We start from the raw sequence: 12,358 nt of genomic DNA on the forward strand, positions 1-12,358 counted from the left end.
GGTCAACCAAAAAACCTATTATGTAAATAATACTTCACTAAGTGTTAATCATATGGCTTAGCACGCGTAAATCAAATTTGTTAGAAACAGCAGTTGAATTGCAATTCCAGGATTTTGCAATATTCCCTTGGAAATTCCCGAAAATTACTAAGATGCTCCTGTACTGATTATTTGATAGGTTAACAAATGATTAATTATGACGAAATACTAATTGGAATCATCCTAACTAATCATCCATCCTGCAGCGTGATGTCATCGACACCAAAAGTACGGGCTCTGATTATTATAAACACTACGTCTGAGAAATCTGTACTTTAAATTTGTGATCTGCAAGGGTTGTGTACTTTGATATACTGACGCCTAATGCAGAAAGCAGCAAAAATTGTATGTCTAGACACCGCAACCTTCGAAAGGGTCTGCGGTTAAGGCAGTTTAAACCGCCACATATCATGGCGGCATTCCATGTTTCCCCTTCCTTGTTATTTATTACAGACCAAAATGTATTTAAGAAAAACTTTTAAATATGTTTACTTTGTTCCTCATCCTTGTATATTTCTTTACAAGACCTGTCCAGGAATAAGGAGTATTATAGACCGGGACGAATAATAGAGCTTTATTGCTGCAGAATCGAAAAATTATAGAATAAAGTATAACGCATAGTTAAATAGAAAGTAGGTGCCTACGTCCTAAATAATGAACCTAAATACCTGCATAGTCTAAGTAAGTAGACTTTTCTTTACAAATGATCTCTATCATTGTGTTCCGGACGAACTTTCTTGATAACAGCAAATATGAGCACGTAAACCTGAATATTTATTTTTCTAATATTGTTTAAATATGTACTTGATTTATAACCAAATTTAAGCATTCGTGAATTCTGATACCAACATTCTAAGTCATAAAATGGCTCTAGTGGGAGTAAGAATGGAAAAAACTCCGGAGGGCGGAGGTGTACACTAAAATCATGCTATTTCATTTAATTATAAAAGATCTAGGTATACAAAAGTCTCAACGGCAACCTGCCGGTTACATTTCAATGGTACTTACATAGGAGTCATCTGCAAGCGAAGACGGATTAGACGTGTTATTAGTTGATGGTATCACTGAAGAATTCTTCCTGGCCCCCGATTCGTTACCGCCTTCCAGTAAGGAATCCTTCTTACTCATTGTAAAACTTAAAATAAATAATAGTTCCAAATTCAATTTAAGAGTAAAACTCGCGCGTTAACATTTTAGGCGCGGAATATTGCGGAGCGCGCACCGGGTCCTAACGACAACGAACGTTTGACATTAAGGCTATGCGTTAGAGAAAGACAGCAAGCCTGTTAGAATAAGACAAGAACAGTTCTGTTAGTGTGCCTTATAAAATTGATAATGGAAGTTGAGTTGAGAACAAGTTACGAAAGTGTTTTCTTTTATGTTTTTATAGGAAGTGTGGATCTTGCTAAGCCCTTCGCTTGTTCCAATTTTTTGGAAACTCAAACACATAAAATTCCATTATTAAATGTAACTGGAGTGATGTTTTGTTGCTGCTGCGTGCTTATAAACTGGTTTAAGCTATTTAAAAAATTAATAGTCCCTTGAATATTTAGTCGCCATATCTTACACAACTGCCTCTTTTATAAACTGTTTAGATCAGTTATAGGATTCAGAAATATTCAAGGGAAATCTTCGGGCCGCCCGCGCAAGTAAAAATGTAGGTAATTACGGTAATTTTGCAAAAAATGGAAATAAGTAAAAAACTTTTCATGTTTTTGAAAAATTAAGCGCTAAATATTATTTAGAATTTCAAAATCATTTTTATACTTTTTTTCGCAAAAAACCGCAGCCACAAAATGTATAAAATAAGGTTTTTATTTTATTTTGTTTTAGTTTTGGTAGTTTTTTTTACATACCGCACAATAACACATTACCAAATCAATATTACATGGGAATTCCAATAAATTCTTATGGTGTACTAATCCAATAAAAGCTTGCCAGTGTAGGTAGGTACATTTATTTGCAAAGTTACTGTTTAATTTCTCCGCATTCTAAGTGAAAAGCAGTGTTAACTCGTTCTAAAAATGGCGTGATTTATGAACTTGCTGGAATCTACTATTGCCGACATAGTAGAAATATTATTATTATTATTCTGTGACCACCTTAATCGTAACTTTGAACCAGTTTCCAGACCGGTTCATTCATTATTAAAAAACAAAACTAAGTATGTGATAATGATTTAATTAGCGTCGACGAGTTCTTGAGTAGAGACCGCGACTCGGCAAGCATTAATTATGCTGTCTGCAAGTTTTGCTTTTGTGGTCTATATACCTATGTCCCTCAGCTAGAGACAGGCCTCCTCACAGAATGACATGAGGGTGAATATTCGGGCGTTAGTACCGCCGTCATTGTTCTCAACACTTTTTTTATCAGATTTCTTAAGCAAAAAGGTACAACAAACATCAACATCCGACATATATTGATGAACGCATGTTGACACATGTTGATATTTATTGTACCTATTTCTTCAAATCTGATAAAAAAGTGTTGAGAACAATGACGGCGGTACAAACGCCCGAATATTCACCCATGAATCAAAATTCAGAATCGCATGACCCACTTGTTTGCATACTATACGAGTATCATAACAAAAAATTAAGCAAAACGTCTAAATTCCGCCCCACCCCAGAGATTTGAAGCCGGTCGCCCCAACCTTCCGTTTAACCAATTCTTAAGCATACCACTGATAAAACCCTGGGAAACTGATACGGCACAAGTATTCCTCTAAATAACTTCATCCAATTATTGAGGTGGGCCACGTTTCGGCGTTTCTATTGGCGTGAATGAGCGACGTGCCTTGTGGGACTTCGGTAACCTATACGGGAGACGGGCGCCCCGCCGGGTCAGTGAGCAATGGCGCCCGTGTAACTTAGATACAGGGGGTTCATACGCGGTTCATGGACAATCGGAAATGTGCAAACGATTGGTCTATCTAGCGGTTAGAGTCTAACCGCTGAAATTTCTAACAATATGAAATATTCCATTGATTTTTGTTTGATGGTCGCGCACGAAGGGTTCTGTACCATTAGGTGTCTATACAACATTAGACATTAGCAAAATAACGGCAAAAAAAATCACGCTTGTTGTATGGGAGCCCCACTTAAATACTTATTTCTTTTATTCTGTTTTTAGTGATTTGTTATTATGGCGGCAACAGAAATTTGTACATCATCTGTGAAAATTTCAACTGTCTAGCTATCAAGGTTCATACAGCCTGGTGACAGACAGACCGACGGACAATGGAATCTAAGTAATACGGTCCCGTTTTCACCCTTTGGGTACGGAACCCTATAAGAGACAATTGGGTAGATTGTTTGTGTTAGCAGACTGTTTTGCGCCTAAGGTGGCAGTTTCATATGAGTACATTTTCACGATACTTAACCTTGTGGCCTTGCGTTGGCAGTTAACGTTAACTGTACCACTCGGAGTTATGTACCTAGTTAATTTTAGGCCCCGCATGGCCTCTATAATAAATTGTTTTTAAAGTTCAAAATTTTCCGGTTTTGATCCTGCGTAATTTGAATTATTCAATTTATATTGGAACTAAGTGAAATTCCCTATCCCGTAGAAATCTTTTGTTGAAACTTCTCTTGAAAATTATATTTGTCTAAGCCCAAGGAAACGTTTGAGCTAAATGTTATATATATACAAATATGATATAGTAGATTGTTGTTCACCAACATAATTAAAATCTGTCCTGTTTGCTGAAGCATCAAGCACATGTCTAATTGCTGAAATGTGAGTCATGTAAACTAGAATGTTTTCAATTGGAATTAGCCTTGAAATTATTTATATTAGATAACCTTTTTAGGTTTCCGTACTCAAAGATTGCCAAAGTAACCCTGTCATTTTGTCTCAATTGTCCGTCTGTCATTCATAGGGCTGTATTTTATAGCCATGTTGAAAGCAAAATAACAAAAAGTAAATAAATCAAAAATGAAATACGTAAAAAACTATACAAGAAAAAACTTCTAACGACTCGTACACGTATTTTTATTATTTATAGTTATAGTACATTGTTGTAGAGGCTGGAAAGTAAGGAATAGATGAACGAGTTAGTACGAAGGCCGACCCGAAGGGGAGGCTTTCGATAATACGAGTTCATCTATTGCACTTTTGGCCGAGACTAAGCACTGTGCTTTTCACGACCTCTGTGAAGAAAAACATTTATCACAAAACAAACAATAACAATCCAAAGACTGCGTTGCTCCCGCCGATTTTGGTTTTTCTTTTGTGTCATTTTTTTTAAACGAGTCGGTTCTTAGTGGCCAGTACCCAAAACCACATATTTAAAAACTGGCCAAGAGCATGTCGGACACGCCCGAAATAGGGTTTCGTAGCTATTACGAAAAAAATAAGTAATATATTTCTAAGGACTTCGTATTTTGTACGGAATATTCCAAGTTTAGGTATATTTTATACCTTAGGCTGCTATTATTAGCTTAGATGATTATATTTTATGCCTTGCGCTCGATTTTAATGATAATTTGCACTTTATGAATATTTTGCAAACACATCACTGAATCGAAAATTTTTAAAATACCTATCCAACGATACCCCACACTACATGGTTGGATGGGAAAAAAAAGAAACCCAAAAAAAATATTTTTTTAATTTTTTGTTTATACTATTTTGTCGGTACCTATAGTTTACATAATTATATATTCGTGCAAAAATACAGCTTTCTAGCATTGATAGTCCCTGAGCAAAGCCGCGGACGGACAGACAGACAGAGAGCCTTGGCGAAACTATAAGGGTTCCGTTTTTGCCATTTTGGCTACGGAACCCTAAAAAGAAAACTGGCAGCCTGGCTGCGGCAGCAAGTAGAACATGACGAGGATGTATGCTCGCGTACTGAGCAGCCTGGCTGTTCAGCCAGTGCAGTGCCGTGTGCAGCAGGCTTAAAAAGTTAAAGCTGTGGCGTTTTTTCATAGTTAAAACAATTAAAGCATTTCGTGCATATTACGCTTTTAGAGAAAAAAACAACTCATAAAAAGTCATAAATTACGCATTCTCATTGGTCAATTTAATTTCGCATGAAGCAGACGATTACTTTTGATTGGTCCAATTATCGTTTCAGCACGCCGGGAAAATGAATCTAAAATATATTCTAAAAAGTCGTATCCGTACTATGAAATACATATATAGATACGACTTGTTACAGTAATGTGTAACATTGTTGTCGTGTTAAATATGTACAAATATAGGCAGTTTGGTGTACTGACTTTAGGTTATCTTCTATGGCCACATTTTTGAGCAGTGTCGTTAAAAGAAGTTGTTTATTATTTAAAGACTCAACCTTGCAACCGTATTTGCAAGCTTTCATTTAACTGGCCTGTTTGTTTTTAGGTAAAATCTTGCAAGTTTATTTTGACCCACTTTTAGTGATCAGATTGACTTGCAATTTGGTTCTTAAAATACATATACATGTCATGTAGTTATATGTATTTTACAAACTTTTTAGAAAACTTGAAATGGGTGACAATTCATGTTTTCTAAAATTGACTTCAACAAAATAAACAATGAAACTACGAAAAAATACCTAAAGTCCAGTTTTATTTATTACTTACACTGTTTTTACCCCTTTCAACAACCTTGCAACAATATATGCAGACGTGTTTGTTTGTACACAAATAACCTAATACGCAAACTTTTTGCACCATATAACACGTTATGACAGCGAACAAATTTTTGTGTCCGAATCTGGGGGGCTACTACGAAATCTTCGTACCTATCATCATATCGTACCGTCCCGCTCACTCTCGTATTAAATAACATTAGTGACAGCTGGACGACAGCCAGATACGAAGTTCGAATTTACTCATAAAGAACAATGTTCACTTACAATGAGCTTAAAATTAGACAAATAATATCTTTAGTAAGATTTTACAGCTAATAGTATAATCTATGCACTTCGTATGTAGTATAGGGCCTGCGTATCTATCTAGGTATCTATCTAATATCTTTAAACAAGCAATTCCTGTATATATATGTATGTATGTATATATATATGTGTGTATATATTATTATTATTATTATATAAATTATCAGGCAGGCAGTTGCAAGCAACTGATAGGTGCCTGTATCTAGCTGTTCCTTGGTTAAGTATTCTTTGTGTTGTTAAGTGTTCTTTGTGTTGTGTATTCTTTGTAATATAATATGTATATTTCGGGGATCTCGGAAATGGCTCCAACGATTTCGATGAAATTTGGTATGTGGGGGTTTTCGGGGATGACAAATCGATCTAGCTTGGTCTTAACTCTGGGAAAACAATTATTTAGTTTTAGCCCGAGCAAAGCTCGGTCGCCCAGGTACTTGTATGTTACACGTGTTCCTTATCACTCACAAGTTTGCAGACAGATTATTCAATTTAAAGATATTGTTGATGATTTAGTGATGGTAGTTGACGTCGGACAGGCCGAGGCGGAGATGGCGAGATGATCTGGACGCGGAAATGAGTGAGTGGCCAAATATAGCTCTGGATAGGGAGATGTGGAAGTCAAGAGGAGAGGCCTTTGCCCAGCAGTGGGACACAGTTATAGGCTAAATATAATAATAATAGTAGACGTCGGAAAGTAATTGACGAATCTAAGTGTGACGACAGCTTTGGTCGTGATTCGGTTCTAACAGTAATTCCAGAGGGGCTACTATGTAATTCAAAAATCGATGTTCTTATCGTATCTCGTATTAAATAAGATAAGCGTCAGCGGGACGGCAAAGTACGAAATTTAAATTTTGCATTTCGTAGCATAGGGCCAGTGCGGTTTGTCCAGGGCAGGGTTTGACACTAGTCGTTGTTGTAAGTTAACTCCCGCTATGATTAAGATCAATAAAAAGCTCAGTCTCTCTTTCCTATGATTTCCAATTTCAAATTGAAATAAAGTTGCCTCTGTGGAGAATTAGCCAATTGCAACTTGTCTTTTTTTTTGTTTTTATTTTCACCCTGTACCTACGTATTATTATACCTATACCTACATTTAAGTAATGCATCGTGGGTTCAAGCCTGGGCGGGCACCTTTGAGTTTTCAGATTTTAGGTGTTACACTAGAAATTTACCATGTGATTTACGGTGTAGAAAAACATCACACTGAACATAACATAGACTGAATTGTTAAAATTCTTTAACGAAGAGAAAACCCCGTATCTATTTAATAGTAAAAAATATCTACGGGACGCAAACAAAATTGCGAACATTTAACCCTGCTGGTCATTGAATTAAATAACCTAACCACCGAGAATTATTTATTTTTTATTCTTTCCATCTAATGTATTTTTATGTCTATCGAATATTTGTAAATAAATGTCTCTCTCTCTCTCTCTCTCTCTCTCTCTCTCAGTCCTCTTTTTGCGTCGGGGATTAAAAAATGAGCGTACTTTGCTCGTGACACAGATACGCGTCAAAATGTTGCGTTGATAATAAAATTATGATGAGTTAATAAACGTAACGAATTTTATTAGGTACAGTCAAGTGCAAAGATATAGACACGGCCAAAGTTGCAAAAATATGTATATGTCGGCGGCCGATCGTAAAATCCGCCAGATCATGAAATTCCTAGGCTCATCGTGAAATAGCGCCATTTCAAGAATTGACTAAGGGACATCCGCCATATCGTTAAAAACTCACCGTTTAACGATTTGCCTAGTGACGTTTAGGCATATCATGAAACGCCGCCATTTCATGTTTTGGCCAGTTTAGGCAGATCATGAAATTCCTAGGCATATTATGATATGCCTAGAAATTTCGTGATCTGGCGGATTTTCCGATTGTCCGCCGACATATACACCACTATGCACTTAACATAACGTAACTTTGGCCGTGTCGATATCTTTGCACTTTACTGTAACATACTATGGATGCTGGGACAAACTTCCATGATAAACACAGTGAGGGCATCATTTTTTGTCTCACTAGATGGCGCACTGTTGCGTGAGGTTTTTAAGTATGGCTTTCAAAGTCTATTATTACGGGCGTGAAAACAAAGTTTAGATTCAAATCATACATATTTAATACACCTTAAAACCGGACCATAAAAATATCGAGCATGCCACAGTGTTGCATAGTCCCCGTTTTTTTCGGAAAAAAGGGAGGACAAAGGTTTCCGAAAGACAAAACTGTCTCAAAACACAGACATTCATTGCCCCGGAACGCATATTTGCCATAATTAGTTTCAGATATTGCAAAATATTCACAAAATTATTCTAATTATAAATAAACCCGCGTAGCTCACCCAAAAACGATGAGATTTGACATTTCGGAGACCTCACGCTACACTAGCGCCTCTAGCGGCGAATTCATACGCGATAGCCCTCATTAGGTAATCCAACGGAAGCCAGTTTGACTGCGTTAATATTCAAATTAGATTGTGGCCGCTTCTGCTTCATAAGTACCCAATGCTAAAAAGGAATTTGATTCTAAAGTTTTTTCTCAAAGTCCAAATATTGAAGGTCTTTTACCTTAATTATAACTTGTCAAGTTCTACAGGATAACTTAATATACTATATTATTTAGCAGTCTACCTTTTTTAACACATACCTAAATTTAATTACATACTGTCAGGGCAAATAGAAGAACGTGTATACTCGTAATAAGAGAACAGCTATTATGTTTTTTTAACAATTCTTTTGAGAACATAGGTAAATCTATATATATGTGTAGTATACTACTTAAATTATACCTACCTGTTTAAATCTGTTTCTTCCTTCTTTTCGTTTCTAAAGGTTGCCGTGAAGAGATCGCTCTGTAGCGGTAGGTACGAACTCCTATTGCTTAACATGATTTTTTTTAATGTATTTTATATTGTTCTGATTTATTATTTATAGTACTTACCTACTTATTTATTAAGCCGTGGTGCCCTAGTGTGTTGACCTATGACCTCTCAAGCCGAGGATCGTGGGTTCAAACCCCGGCTCGCACCTCTGACTTTTCAAAATTCATGTGCGAAATTACATTTGAAATTTACCACGAGCTTAACGATGAAGGAAAACATCGTGAGGAAACCTGCACAACCTGCGAAGCAATTCAAGTGTGTGTTAAGTTCCCAGTCTGAATTGGGCTCGTGTGGAAACTACGGCCAAGCCCTGTTGTTCTGAGAGGAAGCCTGTGCCCAGCAGTGGGACGTGTATAGGCTGGAATGGCATGGATGGCCTGACTTATTCTTTAATAATGTATGCGAGGCCTTACGTCAAACCACTCGGCCACCACGGCTTCACTATGTATCACTACTAGAACAATTGCACTGGATTAATGTAAACAAAGTCTTAACCACAAAAAATCAATGATGAAGAAAAACATAGGCTACACGAGAAACTGGTAGATCCGGGATCCCGGTAGGTACAGTCGACGCCATCAGATATTAGAGCGGCCAAGGTGGCCAAAAAATCGGTACAATGCATGTTATTATTAAGGTACTAATGTTTACCCGCGGCTTTGCACACGTAAATCATTAGATCCAGCAGCTGAATTGAAATTACGGGATTTTTAAAAATTCCCGTGGGAATTCCCGGAAATTAAATCGTTGTTTTCATTGACGTTACATTAAAAACAACCATGGTCAAATTACATGACTAAGCCCAGCATTTGTTGTTAAGAGATTTTATACCTATCCCGCGAGAATATCGGGATAAAAAGTATCCTATGTTTTAATCTAGGTTATAAACTAACTTTTTGCCAAATTTCATCCAAATCCGTCCAGCCGTTTCAGCGTGAAGAAGTAACAAACATACTCACTCACTCACAAACTTTCGCATTTATAATATTAGTAGGAGTAGGATTAGTAGAATTAGAGGCCATGTTTCGATATTTTTGATCACCTTGGCCGCTCTGCAATATCTGATGGCGATTGTACCAGCTCTCTTGAACCGGGCAATGAAAGTTTCTTGGTGCGCATTCTTCCTGGCAATGAATGGTCTTTCCGAAAGCACAGGTAGTATAAAAAGTGACATGTAAAAAAGCCTTTTGCGGCCTATTTACGATTTCGATTTAGAGAAAAAAACTTTAAGAAAACTTGGAATCAGTCCCGGTACTGCATGCCATACTCAGAAATGAGAGAACATACCTACTACTTGCTGTGTCTTACTCATATTAAATGAAAGTTAACCCGGCGCTGCAGTGCGCGTGTTGCAGCAGCCGGATAGTCACGTTGCTCCTAGAAGAAGAGCTACGAATTAGCCCAAAATAGGTTGAGCTAAACTCGATTTAAGACGTGAGTTATCCGGATTAACTTTCATTCAACATACTTACTTCTAGTTGTATAAATCTCATTCGTAAAATTACCGCTCCCAAACTCCAATCGTTTTCATGCCATTCGCTTTGTGTAAATATTTTTTCCCTTCATTAACATTTAACATCTACGATGTAGCATATAGTTTTCCATTACATTTTACCGGAAAAGTTGCTATATCTTCCTCTCTGAATTAGTTTTAATACCCGTTGTAACTGAAGTGGCAATGGGCGGGGCACATTGCTCGCAGGACTGATGGCCGACCGGGAGACGAGCTGTCGGTAGGCCTCCAACAAGATGGAGCGACGACCTGGTTAAGATCGCGGGATCGCGGTGGATGCGAAAAGCACAAGACCGGTCTGAGTGGAGAGCCTTGGGGGAGGCCTATGTCCAGCAGTGGACGTTTTTCGGCTGACATGATGATGATGATGATGACCCATTGTAAGTGTAAAAATGTGATCTTATTCAACGTTTCAAAAATATGTACCACCGACTCTAATCCCGACGTAAAAAGGCCGTGGTAACTTATTTTTGAGTGGTTCGAATAGATCCATATTTATGCACTTGACTGTACACTAAATAATAACGTTTCATATCAATAGATTTGAAAATGTCACTCATTTAATACGATAATTGATTGACACTTCGGGTGGCATCGTATTTCGATTGAGATCCGACTATCATCGATGGCAATTCGATATATCTTTGTAGTAACGAAATAAAATCCATTGATGGAATTCACTCCTCATATTTTGAATATTTTAGATAACAGCACCAGCTTTGTTTAACGGCCGGCATCTTTATAAAACAGTTAATGTCTTAAACAACTTCGAAACAGACACAAGATCTATACGAATTTGAATGAAAAACGCGAACAGAAGTTAACTTGTGAATGTTATCAACCCAATAATGCCAGTCTTTGAACGAGACTATCATAATTAATTATTTTAATGTTAAAAAACGGCATGCTCTTTGACTTTTGCAATTACTAGTTAATTGAATGACTTTAAAAAAAAATACAGGCCATTAAGCCGCAGGGATTGTCACAGAAACAACACTTACATAATTATCAATTATAATAGTATAATACACAGATCTATAAAAGGATCTTCTTTCTTCGAAAAGAAGGTCTTTATTGATGTTGCATTATCAACAACAGTGTCAAATTTCATGACTCTATACCGAGCGGATGAGATTTCTAAATTTCAATGGAGGTCTCAATTCGAGAACTTTTCGACCCCAACGGTAACCAACGAGATGGGCGGATGACCTAGGTACTTAGTTATAACCTAACCAACAAAAAGTTGGAAGCCCCCGACTTTGTCACTTCAAAGTTCAATATGTCAAAAACGGCTGAACCGATTTTGATAAAACATGTCTAAGAACCATCGCTAAAAACCTGCTTTCAATTAAAAAACAGCATTCAAATCGGTCCAGCCGTTTAAGAGCTACGGTGCCACAGACAGACAGACAGACACACACTCGGACACACAGACACATAGACAAAATCAGACTTTGGTATTTGAATTAATAGCCATAGGTACTTCATGAGATATCAAAACGCGACTCTCTGTATTTTTTTTTATTGCAATACCAAGCTGTTTCGCCAAATCAATGGCTTACGTATTTAGTTTCTAATTTTACATTGTAATGACTAAAAATAAAGTGGTTTTTTACTGCAGTTTGTCAGATCTTCATTAATTTTAGTGCACGTTTGTCTAGACCACATAGAGCTCATGAAAATAATAATGAAATTAATTAGAAGGTAATATAGGTACGTAGTCTCAACTACCCAATTATCAATATTTATTTAGTTAGTCAGTACTATACATAATTAAAACTTTGAATTTCTTATATAAGTATTCAACTTTTGTAGTTATAAAAAGTCAGGAACTGCTAAAGCGAAATTTATATTTCGTCCTTTACTTACTTCTCTGGCAAAGACAAATATCAAACTGATCAATGTTAAGAGAAACATAGTGTAAGTAATGGTTACGAATAAGTAAGTTACTTTTTTAAATCAGGATAGGGTAGTAGCAGCACAGGGAAAATGGTAGAATTTTATTGATGCATAAAAACATTTATTACAAATCCGATCA

The 12,358-nt window shown here is 36.8% G+C and overlaps 1 protein-coding gene across 1 annotated transcript in view; it reads right to left on the reverse strand.

Moving 5' to 3' along the window:
* The window catches only part of LOC141428306 (protein scarlet-like), a 28,060-nt gene extending 26,760 nt beyond the window's left edge, over positions 1-1,300 (reverse strand). Inside the window, exon 1 of the mRNA XM_074088240.1 lies at positions 1,048-1,300. Within this exon, the coding sequence (XP_073944341.1) occupies positions 1,048-1,167 (120 nt within the window). The 5' untranslated portion in view covers positions 1,168-1,300. The remainder of the gene's footprint in view (positions 1-1,047) is intronic.
* Positions 1,301-12,358: the final 11,058 nt, after the last annotated feature.

Source organism: Choristoneura fumiferana, chromosome 5, assembly GCF_025370935.1.
Source record: "Choristoneura fumiferana chromosome 5, NRCan_CFum_1, whole genome shotgun sequence".
Lineage (NCBI taxonomy): Eukaryota > Metazoa > Arthropoda > Insecta > Lepidoptera > Tortricidae > Choristoneura > Choristoneura fumiferana.